Source organism: Meles meles, chromosome 1, assembly GCF_922984935.1.
Source record: "Meles meles chromosome 1, mMelMel3.1 paternal haplotype, whole genome shotgun sequence".
In the NCBI taxonomy this organism is placed as follows: Eukaryota; Metazoa; Chordata; class Mammalia; order Carnivora; family Mustelidae; genus Meles; species Meles meles.
In genome coordinates, this window is record NC_060066.1 from 204981333 (window position 1) to 205007473 (window position 26141).

The 26141-nt window shown below is 48.6% G+C and overlaps 1 protein-coding gene across 1 annotated transcript in view; it reads right to left on the minus strand.

The window, feature by feature from the left end:
• PADI4 (peptidyl arginine deiminase 4) overlaps positions 1 to 25520 on the minus strand; it is a 36910-nt gene extending 11390 nt beyond the window's left edge. Inside the window, exons 1-9 of the mRNA XM_046015815.1 lie at positions 25427 to 25520; positions 10979 to 11159; positions 8779 to 8845; positions 6972 to 7039; positions 5666 to 5783; positions 4145 to 4270; positions 2419 to 2597; positions 2171 to 2274; positions 1114 to 1225 (exon numbers count right to left, since the gene is read on the minus strand). Of these exons, the coding sequence (XP_045871771.1) occupies positions 1114 to 1225; positions 2171 to 2274; positions 2419 to 2597; positions 4145 to 4270; positions 5666 to 5783; positions 6972 to 7039; positions 8779 to 8845; positions 10979 to 11159; positions 25427 to 25518 (1047 nt within the window). The 5' untranslated portion in view covers positions 25519 to 25520. The remainder of the gene's footprint in view (positions 1 to 1113; positions 1226 to 2170; positions 2275 to 2418; positions 2598 to 4144; positions 4271 to 5665; positions 5784 to 6971; positions 7040 to 8778; positions 8846 to 10978; positions 11160 to 25426) is intronic.
• Positions 25521 to 26141: the final 621 nt, after the last annotated feature.

Genomic DNA, 26141 nt, shown 5'->3' on the forward strand with positions numbered 1-26141 from the left:
TGCTGGGGACCTGGTAAGCGAGCCTCAGGCCCTGTCCTTGGGGAGTTGGTCTCCTAGCACCCAGTGTGAGGAGGTGGTGGGTCCGGAAGGAGGGGCTCCTGATGGGGTTGAGACAGGCAGAGAAGCGGGGGGCAGTTCAGACCCAGCCTTGCCCACAGGGCAGAAGCGGGGAGGGCTCCGAAGTGCACCTGGTGCAAACCCTGCCTGCATTCTGATAGATGTGATGTTGGACGGGACCCCCTCTTTGACCCCCTGAAACGGCCACTCTTGTAGGTCAAAGATGGAACTCACAGCACTTTTATACTGTTCCATCCAACTTAGTCCAGACAGGACTTCGAGAAAGGAAGAGGTATTCTCTGTGGGTTTAGGAGAGGGATGGGAGATTTTTGGGGGGGAGGCTTTCGAGTTGGGATTGTACAAGTGGGACCTGGATGTGGGGGATGGGAATGGGGAGGACAGCGGAGAGAGGGAACCAACAGCAGAGGCACGGAGGAGGTGGGAGCAGGGGGAATGCCATGGGAGGGCAAAGAGCCCGAGAAAGCAAGGGAGTGGCAAGAAGGCTCGGGTCGGTCTGCCAGCTGCCTGCAGCCACTGCCCCGTGCCAGGTGCTGGGGTGCTGAGCTGAGTGAGACTCAGCTCCTCGGGGAGCTCATGGCCTGAACAGGGAGACAGTGTGGCCACCAGGTTGGCCAAAGGTGAGGGATAGCCAGGTTGGAGTGGGGTGGGGCTGGAGGCAGGCTGAGAGGGAGGAGATGGAAAGTGCTGGAGCAGGGGTGTGGCCTGGTGTGGGGGCTGGGAGGGAGGGTCCCTGGAGGGATGGGTTGAGCTCCAACCCTCTGAGCTTTGCGTCATTTCCTCGGCTTCTGAGAGCTTCCAGGCAGGAAGGTGTCCTGTATCTTGGTGACCCTGCCAGACAGGCCGTGGCCGGCTGTAACGGTCGCTTTACTCACCAGCCTGAGCCCCCACATGCCTGGGCCCTCAGAAGCGTCTCACTTCCTGCCCATCTGAGGAAGGGTGGGTCCCAGCCCCAGGAGCCTGGGGCCCCCCGTGTCCTCTGACCTTCAGGGAGATCCACCCTCTGTGTCTCACCCCCCTGCCCCCCGGGGCGCAGACCTGCATCCACCGGTCATCGTTGCTCTGCTGCTTGGAGGGGACAGTGACCTTGCACTTGGCTTCCTTGGCTAGAGCTATCACTGACTTCAGGAAGTTCTCGTTTTCAAACACCCTAGAAAGGGCAAGAAAGAAGCTTCTCAGTGCTCTGGATTCAGCGGACAGTGGCCTTGGCCAGGCTCTGAGGGGGCAAGCTGGACCCCTGCAGGGTCCCTAGGGGTGGAGTAGGAGCTCAAGCCTGGACGGACGGGGGGAGGGGCACGGTGGTCGCTCAGGAGATGCTCGTGGCCTGGATGGCAATGCGGGCTCACCCTTTCTCTCTGCTCTCAGCAAACATCTCACTGAACTCTTACAGCAATCCCTGAGGGGACCAGCAGTCTCCCCTTCCATCTGGGAGAAGCCACAATGAGGATGTCAATGCTCAAGGTCATGCCACATGGGGAGACCGCACCAGGCTTTGAACCCAGGCCTTGCTGGCTTCCAGCTGCGTCCTGACCGCCTGGCAACCACCAGCTCACCCCTCACCCCTTCTGCCAGGAAGCAGCTGCAAGAGAAGAGGGGAGGGGCCCTCCGAGACCCCAGCGTACTCAACAGGTGCTCTCAGATGGTGAGATGGATGCCAAGGCTCCCCAGGGCAGCTCATTAAAGGGCAGCTGGGCCCCATCCGCAGACCCCAGACCCCACAGTTCTGGGGTTGGCTGGGAACATGCATTTGAAATGGTTTCTGGTGCGGGAGGTCCACAGGCCACCCACTGAGCCCGGGCAGGCTGGCTCAGAGACTAAGGGCTTTCATCTGTCCGGTCTAGAAAACTCTCTGGGCCTTTGGGAGAGAAAGCTGTCCCCTCCCCCACCTGCATTAGGGTAGGAGAGCAAGGACAAAACAGCAGCAACAGGCACTTCCCTGCCTTTTTATTCCAAACTGGCCAGAAGCCTTCGGCCTGTTGCTGTAGGAGTCATTTTCCCCCATTTAAACAGCAGATATTTGGGGGGCGGGGGTGGGGGCTATGGCCAGAAGCCAGGGCTCCTCCTGGTGCGTCTGTGCCCCACACGGGACCCTCACCTGCACACGTACACCTCCTCTGGGGGCTGAGTGTTCGGGGTCATGATCCAGGGGGCCACACGAAAGACCACGCTGTCTTGGAAAAGCAGGGCGGCGGGAAGATCCTGAAGGCGTGGGTGAGGCCAGAGCGGTCACCACGGCCGGGCCCTGACACCTGCCGCTTCCCGGCAAGGCTCTGGACCCCCACCCACGAGCTGGGCCAAGGCCCGGGAGCTCGGGTCCCCCCTCGGGCTGCCACCTTGGCCTACCGGGTTGGACGTGTCCAGCAGAGAGATGGTGAGGGAAATGAGCCCCGGGAAGTTGACGTCTGGGAAAGCGAGGCCCTCCACATAGAAGTCCACGCTGTGCTGGCCGCCCGGGAGCTCCAGGGGGTGACTGGGCCGCTGGGGCCCCAGGACCACCCTGTACCTGGAGATGTGTTTGCCGCCTGGTGGAGAAAGGAGACTCAGGTCTTCATTTCCCCGGGGCCGTGATGCCTTCCTGAGGCCACCACACTCAGGACGACATGTCACAGCTAAATGGGCCCACCGTAGGACAAAGAAACTGAGGCATCAGGTAGGACATCGCCCCCTGGCTGGGGCTCCAGGGGTGGAGTGATGGGGGAGGGGGAGTCTGAGCCATTCCCAACCATATACACACCAGTTCAAAGAGCATTACAGTTCATTCATTCATTCACCGTTCATCATTCATTCATTCCTGAGCACCTGCCCTCAGCGGATGCCTGGGGAGATCAGGGAGGTAGTCCCTGTCCTAGTCCCCAAGGAGTACACAGCCTCCTGGGTAAGGAAGGAGGACCAGAGATGGTCAAAATCACAGATGGTAATGAGTGCTGTGATGGAGGGAACCCCGAAGGGTCACGGAAGGCTTCCTGGAGGAGGGGATGCCTCAGCCGAGGTTGTCACTAAATCAATGTCAGTCTAATCAAGTTGATCTGGGATGGAAGTAAGTCAGATCAAGTCGTGCCTCTACACAAAGCCCTCAGCTGGCCGCCTCCACGTGGCTCGGACTAGAAGGCAGAGTCACCCCATGCCTCCCCGAGCTGGCCCCTCCCCTTTCTTCTCCACCCTCCTCGACCACCTGAACGCCTCATCCTGCACTCCAGCCACACCGGCCTCCCTGCCTGCCTTCCTCAACCCCATCGGAACGAGTGCACCTCAGGGCCTTGGTACTTGAGCTTCCCTCTGCTCTGAATGCCCTTCCCCTGGGTGTCTGCATGACTGTTCCCACACCTCCTTCTGCTCAAATGACACCGTAGGGGGGAGGCTTCCTCCAGCCCCCCCCCCCCCCCCCCCCCCCCCCCGTCTCCTGCAGGCCCCCAGGCTCCACCCCCCCACCACACCCCCTTCCCTGCTGGCATTCTTCTGCGCAGGATTTAACCCTATCAGACACACTAGACGCTTTACTTAGTTATTTTGTACATGGTCTCTCTCAACCCAGCAAGAGGAAAGTGACACGTGGACAGGAGCTTTGTTCTGTTCTTTGCTCTATGCCCTGAGCCTCGAGCAAGCCCGGCACTCAGCAGCGGGGGCTCGTGAGCCGCTGAGAAGTTCATGCTGTCTTTGATGAGCAGGATGCTGGAGACCACACTATTACCTAACACCGCGGTCAGCTCGGCTCGGATGCAACACTCTCTTAAACAAGAGTCCTGTGTGTGTGTGTGTGTGTGTGTGTGTGTGTGTGTGTGTGTGTGTGTGTGGCAGAGAGGAAGAGACAGACACCGTAACAGCAGTCCTGGGGAGGGATCTCCTCTGGCCTCACCGGCACCAGACACCAGCTTCTTGTTTCTTTGCATTTCGCCCGCCTGCCTTTTCTAGAAGGGAGAGGCAGGGTTGTCCACCTTGCTCACTGCTGTGTCTCTGGTTCTTAGAACATGCTACTGAGCAGGGGCTCAGGAATTATTTGCTGAAGGGGGGTGCGAAGGGGCTGTGCCGGGGCGGGAAGGGGACCCCAAGGTGAGGGCCGAGGGTGACTCACGGCTGGCTTGAAACACCCTGACTTTGTCCATCTCCGACTTGGACACGTGGAGGAGCAGCCGGTGCTTGGTGAAGAAGTCCCTGGGGGTGTTGGTGTTCAGGGTCACCGGGGACATGTCCTGCAGGTCTGGAACGAGAAGACCCTCTCCTCTCTCACGGCTCCCCTCAGACCCCTACCCCCCTCAACCCTGTCGCCTGGTTTTATCTTCATCACGCCCTTGCCAGGATTTAAATGATGATTTTCATTTTGGAATGAGCTTAGGAGGCAAGCTCAGTGAAGTAGGGCCCACGGCTGACTTGTTGATTGCTCTGTCCCCAGCCCCTGGAGCCTAGAAGCATCCAGAAGCACCTCGAACAAGGACTAGGGCATGGCAGTGTGCTGGGTAACTATTTGAGTCAATGGGTTTTTCCTCTGGGCCTGAGTGGGAAGTGAACCAACCCAAATGATGGCCAAAAAACGTGTGCGGAGAGTGAAGCTGGACAGGGGTCTCCACTGGGCATTAGCTCCCGGGTGAAGGAATCGGAGGTGGTGGGTTCAAGCCCTGGATCTGTGGGAGCCTGGGAGGTATTTCCTCTCTCCGTGTCTCTGCTTCCTCGTCGGTAAACAGAGCTAAGGATAGTGCCCACGCACAGGGGAGAGTGAGGTCATGTGTATGAAGGGCTTACTGCGGCAGCCCGCGTCCCGGGAGCGCCCATGAAGGGTACTGGCTATTTTGATTAGGGCCGGGCACTGCGTGGGGGCTGCCCCTTGGCATCAGGCAGAGACAATTGCATGCAACTTCCAAATGCATCCATTTCTATGCTGCCCTAGCAGCTCCCCGGGACGGCCAGCGTTGCCGCCATGGCTGGCCGACGTCACTCCCCCAGAGCCCTCTTCCGTCCCAGCCACCCTTCAGAGGGTGCTGCTGGAGGAGACCCTGCGCCCACCGCCTTCCTTGTGTCCCCTCCAACCCCGTGGTGTCAGGATGCCTGGTTCCACATCCTGAGCCTGTGACTTACTGGCTGTGTGACCCTAAGCAAATTGCTTCACTTCCCCATACCTGAGGACAGTACATACACCCAAGCCTTGTACTGAAGGATCAGAGGAGTTAATTCTGAAGAGGTCAGAGCAGTGTCCGGCATAGGGCAGCGGCTCGGGGCTGCGCTGACAGGACTTTGGGGCGGAGTTTGGCTTTCATTTTGAATGATTTCGGGTCCCAGGTTTGACCCAAGAGCAGAAATTTAGGTTGGGCCATGGACCGGAGCATGGGACCTGGAGGAGGCATTGGGAGACTCAGTCCTGGTTCTGGCTCTTCTCTGGCTGCTGTGTGACCTTGGGTGAGTCACTTACCCTCTTCGGGACCTTGTCCATTCTTCTTCTTATGCAATGGACAAGCTAACAAGAACATGCTTCCGTTAAACCCCGTCTCTGAGGGCTGTTACCAAACTCAGGCTGCATAGACAAAAGGGCTTTACACAAAGACCAAGCTCTATTTCCATGAGCTCTCTGGGCAGGGGGACGCTGGGGGGCGGGGGCCCTCACCTTGGCTGTCCAGCACGTCATCGTCCCTGCAGTCCATGGTGGAAGATTTGGGATTGTCTTTGTCACAGTTCACCAGCAGGATGGCGCCTTGCCCGCGCGGGCCCCAGGTCCAGGTCCTCTGTGGACACCCAGCAGAAACGAGCCACATCTAGAAACCTGCGTATGTCCCTCCAGCTCTTGGGGGAAGCATAACCGTTCTCCCCAGTCCCTCATGAGCCTTGTGTGGTTTACAGATCTCACTCCCACATCAGTGAATTCTTTAGTCCCAAGAGGGGATTGTTTGCCTGCTCCAAAAATCCTAAACACGGTCACCAAAAATCCTAAACACAGTCACCGAAAATGCAATTCAACCATTTCAAAAAACGACCCCCAAGATAGTAAAATTTATTTTAACAGCTTAAAAAAAAAAACCGTCAGGTTGGCAAACTGGACTGAGCTAAATATTTATGCCAAGATCCTAATCTAAATTGTTACTCTTACGTGAACTCTTCATTACTCATTCGCCAAAGTGTGGGTACTATTCTTAGCAGCCAGTTGCTGTCTGTCCAAAGATTAAAGCAAATTCAGCAGCCCCTCCCAGCAGGGATCTAATAGGGATGACGTCTTCTATTTGCAGGACAGCGTTGGCCCCCAGGAATGACTGCATTCTGGGTGGGACAGCAAGATGGATTCCACTCCCAGAGTTGTAATCCCTCCCTCCACTTTTAGCTGACCCCATGGAGGGATCTTCATCTTTTGACAGGACATATCCTCCTAAAGGGCACACCAGCATTAAGCTGTACAGGCAGCTTGGGGATTTCAGGAACACCCTGGGCTTTGTCCTCAGACCCATGTAAGGCTACCTGTACGCCGCACCTCTTAACACTCCATTGTCTTTCAGCAACAGATTCGCTGTCCCAGCGCAGCTACTTCCCTCTTCTGCCCCCTGCCAGTTCTCCCTTTCTCTGCTCTTCACTCCCTGTGGGCAACACCGTGGGGACCTCTCCCCCTAGCCAGGGAGAGGGATCTTTTTGCCCTCCAGAGTTAAGAACTGTCGGCAAATTTTTTCTCTGCTGGGCATTAATTAACCTGATGACTCTGTAGTTTCTAATTTGCACAACACGTTCTATGAGCTCACAACTGGTGAAAATCTAGTTTTGCAAAAGAGATGGGAAATACACAAATCAAAATGGTAAGTGTGGTTTTTTGTTTTCTTCTTTGCCTTGTTCTCCTGGGACAGACGGCCATTCATGCCATCACCACCAGAGGGCGCAAGAGGAGAGCCCAGCAGATGTAGCACCTGGAGCGTCAGGAGGCTTGAGCGTACCTGGCCCTTCTTGGCACCGATGGGCTTCACTTTGCCAGTGCGGGTGATGTCCGTGCTCAAGGAGATTTCTGCAATCCCACCGAGTAAGAGGAGAGGGTTGGTGAAGGTACAAGTCAAGGCACTCAGTGTGGTCCCTGGGAGATTGTCTGCCCCACGGCTTCTCTCCCTCCCCTTCCGTGACACAAAATCAAAGACACCCTCACGTCTCCAAAGAAGATGTTTAATGGCAACCCAGAGAGCAGAGCTGGAGCTTCTTACCACACCCATTCTCCTTGGCAGGGTTTTGGGGGGCCTTGCCACAGCTGTGATGCCAACCAGATCCTACACATCTGGCCACCTTCTGGGGTTCAGAAAGAATTCAGAAAGATTTCCCGGCCACCCCAATGGGATGCTTGGAGCCAAACTCCTGGAAGGACACCTAACCAGGCTCTCAAAGGCCTCTGGCCCCAATGTTAGCCCCCAGTGACCTTGGAGCCAGGGATACAGTGTTTACTTCAGCCCCACCTGGCTTTTCCTGGTGTGCATTATGGCTGCACATCATGGCCCCAAACCTACCCCACTCTGTCCAGATGTCAAGGCTGAGAAAGCATACGTCTGTTTCTAAGTCCTTCCCAGCCTCATCAGAACACGTGATCACAGTCTTCCCAGTGATAAAGATCTGTGTGCCCATATCGTAGGTAGTGACCTTGTGAGCTCACAGTGTGAGACTGACCTGGATGAACTTTTAAACACACCCACAGCCATATTTTAGTGTCAGACCAGAGCGGCATAGAGTTTCGTGCTCTGGATTACTAGCTCCTTCACTAGCCAGCAGCATGAACTTAGGGAGATCTGTCTACCTCTTGTGCCTCAGTTTCCTCATCTGTAAAATGAGATATCATAGTACCAACTTCATGGGATTGTTGTAAGGTTGTGGGTTTTTTTTTAAGATTTTATTTATTTATTTGAGAGATAGGGAGAGAGAGAGAGCACAAGCAGGGCCAGGGGCAGAGGGAGAAGCTGACTCCCCAGTGAGTGAGGGGCTGGATATGGGCCTCGGTCCGGGGACACTGGGATCATGACCTGAGCCAAAGGTAGATGCTTAACCACTGAGCCACCCAGGGATCCCAGGATTGTTGTAAGGTTCAAAGGTAAAGTCTTAGCAGAGTTCCTGGTACAGAATTAGTGCTATATGATTCGTATTATTTAAATGTGCACTAATGAAATGAATGTATATTTATGAATAAAACTCATTAATGAAATGAAAGCTGAAATTTTCACATGCTATTCTGATACTTAATGCACATTTAAATGGTAATGATAATCATATAATATTATTGTTCAAGATGAGTTCAAGTTAGAAAATTCCTTTATTTAAAGAAGAATGTTAAATAAATATGAGTCTAGCCAGATAATTGATACGGCAGAATGGTGGAGACATGGCATTTGGGGAGCATCAGTCTATATATTATTGTATAAGACAGTGTCGTCATCTACTTTTCTTATAAATATTTGAAGTGTCAAAAAGGTATAGAGACTCATATGTGGAAAACCCATATACGACCACTTATGTTGAGAAAATATAAACATACGATGGAACTCCCCATAAATGCTCTCTCTCTCTCCCCAGTTGAATTACTTTATGGTCCGCCAACTGGGGAGGGAATATTTATGAACCACAATATGTATAACTAGCTAGAAATTGTCCCTTTTCTCTGCTCAGTCTAAAGTAAGCTCCAGAATGTAGTTTCTCCTGGAGAGACACCTTGAAACGGTGTGTGTATGTGGAGAGGGGCAGTGGCATCCCAAGAACCGGGTCATCACTTACCAACACCGGTGACATAGAGCAGGGCTTGGACGGGGTTGGTCTTGGGTCCATAATATGAAATCTGAACCTAAAAAACAGAGCAAACCATGAAGGTCTTCATTTAGTCATTCAACAAACGCTAACTGGACTCCTGCTCTGTGCCAGTCCGGGTGAGATGCTGAGGAGACAAGGATGAGCAAGAACTGGTGCCAGCCTATAGAAACACCCCAACTGGTGGGCACTGGGGGGGGGGCAAAGAACTCAAATACCTATGATACTTAGATGAGGGTCCTGTGGGAGCCCAGAAATGGAAGGGCTGAGCCAGCCTGGGTGGTATCAGGGAGATACACTTTGAGGGACAAGTAGGAGCTCTGCAGCTGGAGACATGGTGGAGGGGGCATCAGTGGGAGGGCACTGGCTGCAAGCCACAGGAACTGGCTTCAGCAAGCAGAAGGGGTGGAGAGGACCTGCAGAACCAAATCTTGGAAAGGCTGGAGCCCGAGCCCTCTGGGAGCTTTGGGAGGGAGCTGGTCTCTTCAGCGCTGGTGAAGATCAAAAAAAACACCAACCCTTATTGCCCAGGGTTCAAAATCCAGGAAGAGTGGATCTGACTGACCCACCCTGGCCAGAGGAGGGCAGAGCACCAGGATGGACACTTTGAAGGGAAAATGGCAGAGGGGAGTTCCCCAATGCAAAACCAAAGAGCCAGAAGACGAGGCTCTCCTGAGGGGATGGACTGAGGGGTTTGGGTCTGCCCTGCAGGGAGTGGGGATCCAGGGACATGTTACAGCCACCATCACCTCATGTCTAGACCACGGCACCAGCCTCTAGTCGACTGCCTGGATCCAGTCTACTCAGGACACTGCGGCCAGCGGGGTCTTTCTAAGACAAATGTAGACTTGTTACTCCCTGGATCCAGGTTTTCACTGGCTTCCTGTTGCCCTTACAAAGTGAGGTCCCTGATGCCAAACTCTCTAATACTGGCTACCTCTGTCCCCAGTGCCGTCTTCACCCTCTTTTCTTGCCCTACATCTCTTCCTCGGTTTCCCCAGCACGTGCCTGACCATCTCCTCCTCTAGAGCGTGCACAGAGGCCACATACCCCATATGGAGTTCTCACTCTGCTTTCCCTCTCTTAGGCAGATCATTCCTACCTCCTTCAGCTTGCCACTTCTTCCAGGAAGTCTTCTTTAGTTGCATAGACCACTTATGTTGAGAAAATATGAATATATGTGTCTATGTTACATAATACTTTGAGGCTCAAGTCCTATGCTCCTATAGTAGGCAAGAACTCTCCGTCCCAAGGGAAGACCGAATGGCCTGTCCTGCTGGAAACAACTGCTCATCGGCCCAGATCTCTGTGGGAACCCCAGAGGATCCTGTTGAGCTTATCTACAGTCAGAGGGTGTGCAGCGGGCTGAGTGATGGTCCCCAAAAACACATGTCCCCATCCGAATCCCTGAAACCTGTGAATGTGACCCATTTGGAAAAAAAAAGGTCTTTGCAGATGTAGTTAAGGGTCTTGAGATGAGATCATCATGGATTATCCAGGGAGGCCTTAAATCCAGTGACTAGGGTCCTTATACGAGTGAAGCAGAGGGAGATTTCACAGCGTGGGGAGGGGGAACAAGACCACAGAAGCAGAGACTGGGGTCTAGGAAGCTGAAGGAGGCCAAGAACTCGTTCTTCCCCGAGCCTCCAGAAGGAGTACTGCTCTGAAGACACTTTGATTTTGAACTTCTGTCCTCCAGAGAGAATACATTTCTGCTGATTTAAGCCAGTAGCTTCTGGTCATTTGTCCAGCAGCCACAGGACGTGGGCATGGACCAGAGCTTCCCAGGGCTGCCTTAGCATTCACCAGCACTTATAACGACTTACCTGTATTTTATCCATAGGTTGTAAGCCCCATGCAGCCTGCAACCTCACCTGTCCCGTGCCCTTCTCTATCCCCAGTGCCTGGCAGTGCCTGGCATGTAGGAGGTGAATACTGAAGATTTGCTGAATGGATGAATTTAGTAAAAACCCAGCTTCCATAACCCTCCAACATCCCTATATTTTCTGCCAGGATTCCATGGCTGGAACGGTCTCCATAGTATCCAGAAAAGAGGACGCTCTGCCAGGGTTGGGGCTGTGGGTCAGTGCCGGGCGGACCGTGAGCAGCTGACCTGCTGCCACCTGCTGACGTCCTCCCACACATCCCAACCCACGGCTGCCACACTCACCTTCTGGTCACCTGTGCTGCTGCTGGCAGCTTTCATCCTCAAGCTCACTTCCAGGCTAGGGTCCAGGGACCACTTGTAGGAACCTGTGGCATTCTTCTTGGCTGGAGGACTGTGGGCAACATCCACGACCACTCCTGGGGACGCATTGATGCTGAAGGACGTGTAGCCCGTGGGCGCAGAGCTGTGGAAGAGACAATAGGGAGGAAAGAGGGGCTCCGTGAGGGAGGCATGGCCCTCCACTGCTCTCCCCGCATTCTTCCCTTTCCCCCCAGCAACTGGAAACCCCACATGGCAGCCAGTCGACTCTGACCATGGAAATGAAGTGCTGTGAGGTTGTTGGTACGGAGCGAGAAACAAAAAAAGGAATTTTCCTGACTTGAAGAGGTTACACTTGGGCTAGGAGAATTGCAGAGGGATGGGCACACAGAGCAGAGCAGCGCAAACTACTGCTTCTGGCATATGGCACACCGGTACTCTGAAGGACCTTCCTCTTGCAAAACAACTAGATCGTGATTAAAATATACTTTTTAGAGCACTGTTGAGATCATGAGACATAAGAGAGATCTCCAAGGACTCCCTTCTCTATGTGTGCATCCACACACACATACACACCATGGAGGTTAAATTGAGGAACACCGAAAACAAAGAGGAGATAGTAAAGATATCCAGAAAGAAGAGTCAGGTCACCTATGAAGGAATTACCATTAGATTAAAAGCAGGTTTCCCAATAGCAACAACAAAATCCAGAAGAAATTGAATAACAGTTGCAAAGTATTTTGGAAAAAGTATTTTGAAAAAATAACTGTTTACTTTGAATTGTGTACCCCACAAAATTTATACACATATTTATATATATAAAGGTTTTTAAAAAATTTATTTGAGAGAGTGAGAGAGAGAGCATGAGTGATGGGGAGGGGCAGACAGAGAGGGAGAAGCAAACTCCTTGCTGAGCAGGGAGCCTAATGTGGGGCTTAATCCCAGAACCCCAAGATCCTGACCTGAGCTGATGACAGATGCTTAACTGACTGAACCACCCAGGTGCCCCCCCAAAACTGTGCAAATAAAAATACCAAAAAGGTAAAAACAAGTCCAAATATATGTAGAATCAAAATAAATGTCAATGTATCAATGTTACCAGTTAAAAGAGAGTTTTGACTTAGATAAAGAAACAAAACTTAGCTATATAAAATTTGTAAGAGGCATACCTAAAATATAAAGATCCAGAAAAGATGAAATTTAAAGGAAAGGAAAAACATACATTAGGCCAATACTGACCAAAAGAGGGTTGGGGTGGGTATATTAATATCAGATACGTTAATTTTTAGATGAAAAACACACTATTAGCAATAGAGAGGAACACAACCTAATAATTTAAGGTTCAATTCACCCAGAAGATATTCTAAACTTGTATGCACCTAATAACATAGCCCCAATATACATATAAGGCAAAACTGATAGAAATGCAGGGAGAAATTGACAAACCCATCATCACAGTTGAAGACCGCAAGTCTTCTTTCTCAATCAACAATAGATTAAGCAGACAAAAAAATTAGTAACACAATTAACAAGCTTGATTTGTTACACATATACAGAATTCCTTGCTATATAAATATATAGTGCACATGGATCAATAAAAAAAACATTGATCACATAGTTAACCATCAAAGCAAGTTGCAGCAAATGTTAAAGGATAGGTCATATACAGTATAGGTAGCACAATCTTTGATCAGAATGTGACTAAGTTAGGAGTCACTAACAGAAAGTCCATCTTTAAGCCCCATACATTTGGAAATTTTAAAACCAGACATAGATAATTTACAAGTCAACGGACAATTAATGGAAATTAAATAATAATACTCAGGACTGTGCAACATTTAAAATACTACATTTCAAAACTTTGGGGGGAGTTAAAGGTGTTGCTTTGTGCCTTAAATGCTTAGAGCTTCAAAAAGAAAAGTTAAAAAATAAGTATATCAGAAAAACCAAATAGAATGTAATCTCCCAAGACACAGAAAACAAAGATGGTAGAAATCCGTGAAATAGAAAACAAGTAAATCAACAAAGCCAAAATAGACTAACATAACTGGTAAACTTCTGGCAAGATTGATCAAGGGAAAAAATAAGAAAAATGAAAAAAAATCCCTACAGGAAAGGCAGATTATTTTGTAGATAGTTGATAAAAGGTAACAAAACCCCAGAGCATGATTATCTGTAAACTCCCCCCCCCCCAAATTTTAAACCTTAAATTTAAAAGAAATACTAAGAATTCAATAAGGTAGATAGTAAGGTGGAGAGGCAAAAATCAGTTGCATTTCTTTTTTTTTTTTTTTTTAAATTTTATTTATTTGACAGATAGAGATCACAAGTAGGGAGAGAAGCAGGCAGAGAGAGAGAGGAGGAAGCAGGCTCCCCGCCAAGCAGAGAGCCCGACGCGGGACTCGATCCCAGGACCCCGAGATCATGACCTGAGCTGAAGGCAGCAGCTTAAACCACTGAGCCACCCAGGCGCCCCTCAGTTGCATTTCTGTACAGCAGCAGTAAATAGTTCGAAAAATAATTTTTACAAACCAATATATAATTTACATTAGGAAAAAAACACTGTAAAGTACCTAGGATAAATCTAACAAAAGATATGAAAGGATTTTATGGAGAAAACCAAACCTATTGAAAACATTGAGAAGACCCAAATTAATAGAAGGAAATAACATCGAATTCCAGGACATTTCATGGACCTTGACAAGTTGATTCCAGGAGTGACATGACAAACCAAGGGACTAACACAAAGTGCTCCTTAAGGAAAAGAAGCAAAAGGTAAGGGACTTGCTCTACCAGGTATGAGTTACCAGGAAGCTATGGATGGTGCTATAATGGCTCAGGCAGGGACAAATGACAGATGTAACTTAAGAGAGATTCTCCCTGAAAGGTGAAACCTCCTACACTGTTGGTGGGAATGCAAGCTGGGGCAGTCGCTCTGGAAAACAGTATGGAGTTTCCTCAAAAATTGAAAATAGAGCTACCCTATGACCAGCAATTGTGCTATACTGGGTATTTACCCCAAAGATACAAATGTAGTGATCTGAAGGGGCACCTGCACCCCAATGTTTATAGCAGCAATATCCACAGTAACCAAACTATGGAAAGAGCCTAGATATCCATCAACAGATGAATGGATAGATATAGTATATACATACATACATACAACATACACAACGGAATATTATGCAGCCATCAAAAATGAAATCTTGCCATTTGCAATGACACAGATAGAACTAGAGGGTATTGTGCTAAGTGAAATAAGTCAACCAGAGAAAGACAAGTATCATATGATCTCACTGATATGAGGAATTTGAGAAACAAGAGAGAGGATCATAGAGGAGGGGAGGGAAAAATGAAACAAGGTGAAACCAGAGAGGGAGACAAACCATAAGAGATTCTTTTTTTTTTTTTAAAGATTTTATTTATTTATTTGAAAGACAGAAATCACAAGCAGGCAGAGAGGCAGGCAGAGAGAGAGAGGAGGAGGAAGCAGGCTCCCTGCTGAGCAGAGAGCCCGATGCGGGGCTCGATCCCAGGACCCTGGGATCATGACCTGAGCCGAAGGCAGAGGCTTTAACCCACTGAGCCACCCAGGCGCCCCACCATAAGAGATTCTTTTTTTTTTTTTTTTTAAGATTTTATTTATTTATTTGACAGAGAGAGAGAGATCACAAGTAGGCAGAGAGGCAGCCAGAGAGAGAGGAGGAAGCAGGCTCCCTGTGGAGCAGAGAGCCCGACGCGGGGCTCGATCCCAGGACCCTGAGATCATGACCTGAGCCGAAGGCAGCGGCTTAATCCACTGAGCCACCCAGGCGCCCCACCATAAGAGATTCTTAATCTCAGGAAACAAACTGAGGGTTGCTAGAGTGGAGGAGGGCTGGAGAAATGGGGTGGCTGGGTGATGGGCCTTGGGGAGGGTATGTGTTATGGTGAGTGCTGTGAATCGTTTAAGACCTGTACCCCTGAAACAAATAATACATTGTGTGTTAATTAAAAAGAGAAAGAGAGAGAGATTCTCCTTGACCTGTGACTGAAGTAATCTTGTAAATTAGCAGGCAAAAGGAAGATTATGTAACAAATGGTGCTGGAACAATTGCTTGCTCATAGGGAAAATAGTTAAATTGGATAAATAATTAAATCGATCCCATCCTCACACCATATACAAAAATAAGCTCCAGGTGGATTTAAGGCTTAAAAATGAAAGGTAAATTGTAAATTTTTTAAAAAATAGATTTTATTTTTTAGAGAAGCATTAGGTTTACAGCAAAACTGAGTGGAAGGTCCAAAGATTTTCCATATATCTCCTGCCCTCCACCCCCATGCACAGCCTCTCCCATTATCAGCATCATCCACTGGAGTGGTACACTCACTAAAATTGATAGGTCTACATCAAAACATCATAATCATCCAAAGTCCACAGTTTACATTATGTTTTGCTCTTGGTGTTGTACAGTCTATGAATTTAAACAAATGTATGCATGATGACATGTATCCACCATTATGGTATCATACAGAGTAGTATCATTGACCTGAAAATCCTCTGTACTTGTGGTTGAGTTCCAGTTTCAAAGCATTATGGTCCGAGAATATGCAGGGAATAATCTCAATATTTTTGTATCGGTTGAGACCTGATTTGTGACCCGGTATGTGGTCTATTCTAGAGAAAGTTCCATGTATGTTCGAGAAGAATGAGTATTCTGCTGTTTTAGGGTGGAATGTTCTGTATGTATGTATGTATGAACTCCATCTGGTTCTGTGTGTCATTCAAAGCTCTTATTTCTTTGTTGATTTTCTGCTTAGAGGATCTGTCCGTTGCTGAGAGTGGAGTGTTGAGGTCTTCTACTGTTAGCGTCTTATTATCAATATGTCTCTTTATTTTGGTTAATAGTTGGCATATGTAGTTGGCTGCTCCCATGTTGGGGGCATAGATATTGACAATCATAAGATCCTCTTTTCGATAGCCCATTTTAGCGTGATATAGCGTCCTTCTGTATCTCTAACTACAGTCTTTAGCCTTAAAATCTAATTTGTCTGATATGAGAATTGCTACCCCAGCTTTCTTTTGAGGTCCATTGGCATGAAAAATGGTTCTCCATTCCTTCACTTTCAGTCTGGATGTATCTTTAAGTTCAAAATGTGTCTTTTATAGACAGCATATGCATGGGCCCTGTCTTTTTATCCAATCTGCAACCCTGTGCCATTTCATGAGAGCATTTAGGCCATTCACGTTGAGAGTGATTATCGATAGACAGGATTTTATTGTCATCATGTTTCCTGTGAAGTCTTTGTTTCTATAGGTAGTCTCTGTAAATTTCTGCTCTATGTCACTCTTGGGGGTCTTTCTCCTTTTATAGAAACCCCCTTAATATTTCTTACAGGGCTGGCTTTGTGGTCACATATTCTTTCAGTTTCTGCTGGTCTTGGAAGCTCCTGGTCTCTCTGTCCATCTGAATGACAGCCTTGCTGGATAAAGTATCCTTCAAAATCCTAGAGGAGAACATAGGCAGTAACCTTTTGACATAGGTCACAGCAACTTCTTTCAAAACACATCTCCAAAGGCAAGGGAAACAAAAGTGAAAATGAACTTTTGGGACTTCATCAATATAAAAAGTTTCTGCACAGCAAAAGAAACAGTCAACAAAAGAAAGAGACAACCCACAGAACGGGAGAAGATATTTGCAAATGACACTACAGATAAAGGGCTAGTATCCAAGATCTATAAAGAACTTCCCAAACCAAACACCCAAAAAACAAATAATCAAGTCAAATAATGGGCAGAAGACATGAACAGACACTTCTCCAAAGAAGACGTATAAATGGCTAGCAGACACATGAAAAAATGTTCATCATCATTAGCAATCGGGGCGATTCAAATCAAACCCACATTGAGATACCACCTTACACTAGTTAGAATGGCAAAAAATTGATAAGACAAGAAACAACAAATGTTGGAGAGGTTGTGGAGAAAGGGGAACCCTCTTACACTGTTGGTGGGAATGCAAGTTGGTGCAGCCACTTTAGAAAACCACGTGGAGGTCCCTCAAAAAGTTAAAAATAGGACCAGGCTCTCTGCTCAGCAGGGAGTCTTCTCCCCCCACCCCTTGCCTGCTTTTTTGCCTGCTTGTGCTTTCTCTCTCTCTGTTTCAAAAAAATAAAAAAATCTTTAAAAAAAAGCTTAAAATAGGGCAATTGCACTACTGGGTATTTACCCCAAAGATACAGATGTAGTGAAAAGAAGGGTCATATGCACCCCAATGTTTATAGCAGCAATGTCCACAATAGCCTACTGTGGAAAGAGCTGAGATGCCCTTCAACAGGTGAATGGATAAAGATGGTGTGGTCCATATATACAATGGAATATTACTTAGTCATCAGAAAAGATGAATACCCAACACTTGCATCAACATGGGTGGGACTGGAGAAAATTATGCTGAGTGAAATAAGTCAAGCAGAGAAAGTCAATTATCATATGGTTTCACTTATTTAGTGGCACATAAGGAATAACATGGAGGACATTAGGAGAAGTAAGTGGAAGATGAAGTGGGTAGAATCAGAGGAGGAGATGAACAATGAAAGACTATGGACTCTGGGAATCAAACTGATTGTTTTAGAGGGGAGGGGGTTGTATGGGATGGGTGAGTCTGGTGATGGGTATTAAGGAGGGCATGTGCTGCATGGAGTACTTGGTGTTATATGCAAACAATGAATCATGGAACACTACATCAAAAACTCTTAATGTACTTGTATGGTGACTAACATAATTTTAAAAGTTATACCAAAAAAAAAATCCTCTGTGTTCTGCCTATTTATCCCTGGTTCCCTGAATCCCTGGCAACCACTGATCTTTTACTGTTGCCATGGTTTTGTCTTTTCCAGAATGTCATACAGTCAGGATCACATGGTATGTAACCTTTTTACAAATTATTATTATGTTATGTTAGTCACCACACAGTACATCATTAGTTTTTTATGTAGTGTTCCATGATTCATTTTTTGCATATAAACCCAGTGCTCTATGCAATCTGTGTCTTCCTTAATACCCGTCACTGGGCTCACCCAACCCCCTACACTGCTCCCTTCTAAAACTCCCAGTTGTTTCCATAGTCCATAGTCACTTATGGTTCATCTCCCCCTCTGATTTCCCCCTCCTTCATTTTCCCCTTCCTTCTAATATCTTGTTTCCATAGTCCATAGTCACTTATGGTTCATCTCCCCCTCTGATTTCCCCCTCTTTCATTTTCCCCTTCCTTCTCCTAATATCTTCCGTGTTATTCCTTATGTTCCACAAATAAGTGAAACCATATGATAACTGACTTTCTCTGCTTGACTTATTTCACTCAGCATAATCTTCTCCAGTCCCATCTATGTTGATGCAAAAGTTGTTCATCCTTTCTGATGACAGAGTAATATTCCATTGTATATATGGACCGCAACTGCTTTATCCATTCGTCTGCTGAAGGGCATCTCAGCTCTTTCCACAGTTTGGTTATTGTGGACATTGCTGCTATGAACATTGGGGTGCATATGGCCCTTCTTTTTACTATATCTGAATCTTTGGGATAAATACCCAGTAGTGCAATCACTGGGTTATAGGGTAGCTATGTAGCCTTTTCAGTTTGGCTTCTTTCTTAGTAATATCCATTTTAAGTTTCCTCCATGCCTTTTTATGGCTTGATAGCTCATTTCTTTTTAGCACTGAATAACATTCCATTGCCTGGATGGACCACAATTTTTTTTTAAAGATTTCATTTATTTATTTGACAGAGATCACAAGTAGGCAGAGAGAGAGAGGAGGAAGCAGGCTCCCCGCTGAGCAGAGAGCCCGATGTGGGGCTCGATCCCAGGATGCTGGGATCATGACCTGAGCCAAAGGCAGAGGCCCCAACCCACTGAGTCACCCAGGCGCCCCGGACCACAATTTCTTTATCCATTCACCTACTGAGAGACTTCTTGGTTGCTTCCAAGTTTTGGCAATTATGAACAAAGCTTCTTTAAATAACTGTGTGCAAATTTTGTGTGGACATAAGTTTCCAACCTCTTTGGGTAAATACCAAGGAAGGCAATTACTGGACTGTATGGTAAGATTATGTTTAATTTTGTAGGAAACCACCAAATTGTCTTCCAAAGTGGCTGTACCATCTTCCATGATCACCAGTGGTGAAATGAGAATTCGTGTTCTTCCACATCCTCTCCAGAATTTGGTGCTCTCAGTGTTCTGGATCTTGGCCATTCTAATAGGTGTGAAGTGGCATCTTATGGTTGTCTTAATTTGCATTTCCTGGATGACATATCACGTGGGGCGTCTTCCCCATATGCCTACCTGCCACCCGTGTATCTTCTTTGGTGAGGTGTCTGTTAAGATCTTGAGCCCATTTTTCAACCAGGTGGTTTGTTATTGTTGTTTTAAAGTTCTTTGTATGTTTTGGATAACAATCCTTTATTAGATATATCTTTTGTTAATATTTTCTCCCAGTCTGTGGTTTGTCTTTCTTACTCACTTGACAGTCTTTTTTAGAGCAGAACTTTTAAATTTTAATAAAGTCCAACTTATCAGTTCTTTCTTTTCTTTTCTGGATTATGCCTTTTGTATTTTACCTAAAGAGTCATTGCCACGGTCGTCTAGAGTTTCTCCTATGTTACCTTGAGAATTTTATAGTTTTCTCTTTTACATTTAGGTCTATGGCCTATTCTCAGTTAATTTCTGTGAAGGATGTAAGGTCTGTGTCTAGATTCCTTTTTTGAATGTAGATGTTCCTGCACCATTTGTTGAAAAAACTACTTTTTCCCCACTGTATTGTCTGCTTTTTGATGAAGGTCAGTTGATTATATTTACGTGGATCCATTTCTGGTTCCCTATTCTGTTCTATTTATTTATTTCTCTATTCCTTTGCCAATACCACACTCTCTTGATTATAGCTTTATAATAAGTCTTTATAATATAGTTTCAGCCCTCCAATATTATTCTTCTCCTTCAAAACTGTTAGCTATTCTGAGTTTTTTCCCTCTCCATAGAAACTTTAGAATCAGTTTGTCAATATCCACAAAATGGGATTGCACTGAAAGCTGGGAAGAACATCTTGGCAATGCTGAATCTTCCTATCCATGAACATGGAATATCTCTTCAATTATTTACTTCTTTGATTTCTTTCATCAGGGTCTTGCCATTTCCTCATATAGATATTATACATATTTTATAGATTTATACCTAAGTATTTAATTTGGAGGAGTAATTAAATATTTAATTTGGGGGAGTACAAATGTAAATGGTACTGTGTTTTTAATTTTCAAACTCCACTTGTTTGTTTCTGGTGGGTAGGAAAATGATGGACTTTTCTACGTTAACACTGTATTCTATAGCCTTGCCATAATTGCTTGTTAGTGTTTTTTGGGGGGAGGGTTAGGAGGTTTTTTTGTTGTTATTAATTCATTTGGAGTTTCTACATAGATGATTTTGTCATCTGTGAAGAAAGATAGGTTTATTTCTTTCTTTCCAAAATTAGTATCTCTTCTTTCCTTTTCTAGTCTCATTGCATTTGCTAGGAATTTTAGTATGATGTTGAAAAGCAGTAGTGAGTGGGGACATCTTTGCCTTTCTCCTCATTGTAGTGGGAAAGCTGCAAGTTTCTCACCATTAGGTTGATGTTATCTGTAGGGTTTTTTTTGTTGGTAGACTATCAGGTTGAGGAAATTCCCCTCTAAGTTTACTGAGAGTTTTATCATAAACAGGTATTTGCATCTTTTAAAAGAAGATGACACAAGCATCTTTATGTCCTTTCTTAAACAAGGCATAAAACCAATAAACATTAAAGAAAAGATTTTAAGTTCAGCTAGAGGAGAATAAATAACTTCTGTTCATCAAAAGACACTATAAAGAGAAAAGACTTAGCATAATCTACAGAGAAGATATTCACGACGTCAAACCAAAAAGGCTTAGCACCTAGAATATGTAAAGAACTTTGGTGAATCAATATGAAAAAGATAACTCAATAGAAAAAAAAATGCTAACGATATGAACAGGTATTCAGAGAGGCTGCAACAGAAAAAGATGACAAACATGTGAAGAGTCACTCCATCCCACTCATGAGTAAGGAAACAAAAATACCCAGGCCATAGCGGGACAGGGGTACTACCCTGACTGGACTGGTGAAAAATAACACTGTGGACAGTTCAAAGGCAACCCTAACACACTGCTCAGAGGAGTGTGAACTTTACCACTCTGTAAAACAACTTGGTGTTCTGTTTGAAGTCAAACATCGGCCCGCCCCAAACCCAGCAATCCACTGCAAGGTAGACACCCCAGAGCATCCCTGGCACGTGTCCACCAGGAGACATGTCCGGGATCGTTCAGAGCAGCATTTTCTGTAACAGTGAGTGACCCACAGACAGTGGAAGGACTAGAGCGTCATAGCAGATTCAGACCACGATTCAGACCAGGCTCCCTGGAAAGGCAGAGCTTGCTCCCCAAGGACGCAAAGATGTGTGTTAGGATTGTGTTTTCTGTTTTTATTCTTGCCATAAAGTTCTTAATCTCTGTATCAAAAGCTACATGTATTCCTTCTAGAGAAGTAGGAAAACACAGGAAAAGTCTGTGGGAGGGAGACCTCCAAGATGGTCTCCAGTAATCCCCACCTCTGGTGCTCATGCCCTTGTGTAAATCCCTCCTCGGGGAGGGTGGAAAGGGCCTCGCGATGGCCTTCTGGCCAATGGGAAAAGCCAAAGGGATGGGTTGTCATGTCTGTGATAAGGTTACAAAAGACCCCTTCTCTCTCCCCCCATTTCTCTTCCTCTCTCCTCTCCTCCTTAGCTTCCTCACCTTGACAGAGCAAGCCACCAACAACCATAAGGGAGGACCTAAAAGCAGAGCTTGCCTCAGCCAAGCCTCAACATGGCTATAACCACCCTGGCACCTTGACCCTGACCGCTGAGGCCCGAGGCGGAGGACCCAGCTAAACCACGGAGGAGTCCTGCTCCACAGAAACAGTAAGATAATAGCCACTACTGTTCAAGCCACTGGGTTTGTGGACTATTTGTCCCACAGTGATCCTTAGCTAACAGAGGACTAACAAGGAAGACATGAGGAGAGAGACAGACAGGGAGGAAGGAAGAGAGGGAATGGAGAAAGGGAGGGAGGGAATGAGGAGGAGGGAAGAACTGCCTAGAAGAAAATGGAATACTACCACTTAGGGACCATCATGGATGGACATTTTGATTATTTTCTTTCAGGAGACAAATTTCTAAAGTCTGTTTTGAAGGACCAAGAAGTAGATGAAAAAAGAAACATATTTCCCCTGACACTCTCCCAGTCTCTGTTCCCAGATTTCTTTTCATGTGTTACCCAGTCGCCCCCTCCCCGGCCCTCACGCCATCCACACAAAGTCAAGCTCAGGTTCTTAGCCTTCAAGGACAGCGAGCATTTACAGAGCATTCACTCTGCTCCAGGCCCCGAACACGTTCTTTCCACACATCAGCTCACTGAGTTTTCACCACAAACCTTCTCTCCATCTCACAAGTGCGGGAACTGAGGCAGAGGGCTGAAGACACCTTGCCAGGGTCAGCTTTAGGCATTGCGCGTCTCTGCTCTGTCACAGAGTTGGGATGGTGCCAGTGCCCTTCATTCATTCATCCCACCTCTACCTTCTCTCCATACTGCAGTCACACTGAGCCCCCTCATGGCACCCCTCACCTCCCCAGATGTGTGTGTCTGTGCTGTGTACCAGACCTTGAGCTGGGGGAACAGAGGATGGGGTGGGGACAAGCTCCACGGTCCCAGGGGCTCCTGGCTAGGAGGAGGGCGATTTCCTCAGCCAGAGGATCTGAGCTCCCCCAAGTCTTCCTTGACAAGGTCACCATGCCACATCTACTAAACTCCACTAGTGGGTGTCCCTGCCACTGGGATTGGACCTGGAATGTATGTTCTTTCCTTTGGCTGTTTTCCAGACCCTCTCAGGTCCCCAAACAAGGGACTTTCAAAAACATAAGGGGGGTTTCACTGTGAGTCGGGGGAGCAGCCATGTGTGCTGTTGTGAGACAATCCGGAGCTGGTCTTCCAGTGATTTCTAGTAGCCTCTGCAGAGCCAGCGCTGAGAGCTTGAGCCCCAGACAAGTGACCACATCCCTCCAACTCCTGAATCCGGCATCTCCTTCCCTATGACCCCAAGCTGGACAGCACTTAGCATCTGCGACTCTCTCATTCAGTGGCTCACACAGTCCTTACAGGAAGGGGGACTGCTCTGAGGACACTCAGCGTGCCTTATATGGTTTCATCCCCACCACAACCCAACAGCACGGATGTTAATGTTCCCATTTTACAGGTGGGTAAACTGAGGCTCAGGGACATCCATGCTCCCCACTGTCACACTGAGTAACTGTCTGCTGAGAAGGAGACACTGGGAGGAAGAGGACAAGCCCCCTGACTGCAGCATCAGAACGCCCACCATCTTCCACGGTTGGCGACTCCAGAACCTCCCCACCCACAACACTCCGGGTCTTCCAAGCCCTCTGGAAGCTGCGTGAACTCCACCAACCAGGTAGCGGGGCCCTGCAAGGTCAGTGCCAAAGCACTCAGAGGCCAAGTGTGCTAGGGAAGCAAGTGAATTTGGGGTCAGACAGTCCTGGATTTGAATTTCCTGGCTTGGTCACCTTAAATTTGCATGATCTTGAAACCTCAGTTTACTCATCTCTAAAACAGGCTCATTAGAAATCATGGACCCAAGGACCAGGCACATAGTAGCCAGGGTCACACTACCTCCCTGACTCCAGCCACGAGCATCACAGAAAGCCCTCGACGGGCTTCAATATTTGTCTCAGGTCAGTGGGATTTTGTCCGAGTATAATCAACATGCTTCTCATACGGGAAAAGTACTTCCCAAACGTAAACTGAAAATCACAAGCGGCAGCTCTGAGAGGTTCCCACACCCCTGGGTCTGCTCCTGCCTCTGCAGCACTGTCTTTCTACCCACCCACCCCCAGGGGCTCTGAGCCCGGCGGCAGAGGACACGGCTCCAGCAGGGGCGTGGAGCGCACGTGTGCTGGGAGGAGGTCAGGGGAGCGGAGCTGGGGAGGAGGCAGTGCCAACCCCATCTGTGTTTCCAGAAGGGAATTCAGGCCACCATCAGGGTGGTGGCGGCTGGCCCGGGGCTGCTGTTAAGAGGGGGTGGGAAGTGAGGGGGTGAGGTCCCAGAGCCTGGTTTGAATCCTGGCTCCCTCACCTACGAGCCGTGTGGCTTTACGTGGTTACTGGACCTCTCAGAGCCTCAGCTTCCCCTTCTGTAAAATGGGAATAATAGCACTGCCTGCCTCCTAAGGCTGATGACTGAGTCCTGTGTAGGCAGTGGGGGTGGAACCGGCAGCCATTGTCATGGGGGATGGGCAGGGCGTGGAATGTCTCACTGAAGGAGGAGCTCACTCTCAGAAGAGTCAGCGGCCTCAGATGACATCGGTCTCTCTTTATTCTTCACCACTTGATCTCTCCGTCCCCTGCCTCCTCTCCACAGCTCCAGACAGTCCCCTAGAACTTTACTGCTGCTCTACCATGGCCCAGGGTCAGGCAGTCAGTGACACTTGCAGGAGATGTCCCAGACACTCCTGTGGGCACATATTAGGACCACTGACGTCCTGCCTGGGTGGGAGGAAGCCTGGGGCGGCCACTACGATGATCGATAACGACACTGACCATGCACACTTGCTGAGCAACCCTGGACCATTTTGTGTCACTGGAGCCTGGCGCAGGCCGGGCACATAGTAGGCGTGCAGCTGGTATTTGTTGGGTGCATGGATGCATGGGTGGATGAAAATCCACCAGCAATAAGTCCAGCTCTGCGCTAAGTCCTTCCACACTCCCACGGTCTTTCACATTCAATCCCTCTAACCATGCTATGGAGTGGGTATCATCCCCATTTCACAGATGAGGGACCTGAGGCTCAGTTGGCCAAGGCCAGCCAGCTGGCCAACAGCAGGGACAAGTTTCCTGCCCCAGCCTGTCCCACCACACATAGGTTATTCCCCACCCGTGGAGGGAGGCTTGGCTGAGAGATCTGTGTGTGGGGTGACGAACGGCACCGTGAGCCAGGTGTGGGTCATGAAGTCCAGGGTCTCGCCTTCCTTCCAGGGCACACCTGCTGTGTGACCTTTGGCAAGTCACAGACCCTCTCTGAGCTCCACTGCCTCAATGGTGAAAGGAGAAGGTCCTGCTTGCCCTGTGATAGTTCACCTGTGGTGAGGCCCTGGGGAACCCTCGCCTGGAGTCCAGCACATCCCAGGACCACTCGAGCCTCACCCCTCCAGCATCTCCCCTGGCAGCAGCTACAGAGGCTGCGGCCCGAAGCCTGAGCCAACCCCACATCCTGCGTCTGCAGAACCTGCTCATCCAGCATCGGTGGGCCTGTCCCCCGCCCCCAGAATGTCCCTGCTCACCCGTAGACATCCAGCTGAGTCTCGGTGCCCAGCACACACACGGCATGGGTGGGCTGCTCCGGGGTCACGTGGATCACCGCACCCTGGGCCATAATCCCGCCAGCCCGTCCCTCCAGCTGCAGGAAACCCCTTGGCTGGTTCCTTTATAGGGCCCAGCAGAGCCATGAGTCAGCACCTGTGGTTTACAGGCTACTTAGCCCCTCCCCACTCAGATCCCGGGGCGTATACTCTTGCTGCTCTTCCTGCCCAGGAGCTGCCCCTCCGACCCGCGTGAGTGTCAATGTCAGAATCACACCAGGCTGGCTCTGTTAGTCTCCTGGGAAGGGTCAGGGGCTCAAGAAGCCGCGAGTGCAGGTCTGGGTCCTCACGCCACAGCCCCCTGCATGCCTGGGGCCCTGAACACCGGGTCCATGCAACATGGGTGTCAGAGAGGAAGAGGTGAGAAAAGCAAGGAGCTCGGAGGATGGTGGCAAGGAGGTCACCCCTGGGCTAGCACTCGAGGACCGAGCTGGCTCGGGACCAGTCTCCCCAGGCCGGACCACCCACATGACCGCTCACCTTCTTGGGTCTGTTCTGTGCACCAGGCAGCTCTCCCTGCCCCTCACGTGGACTCACCCACTGAGGCAGGCCCTGTGGGGTAAACACTATCATTATTCTCCACCTGGTCCTCGCGGCAGCTCTTGGAGATCGGAATCACTATGAGTCCCATGTTACA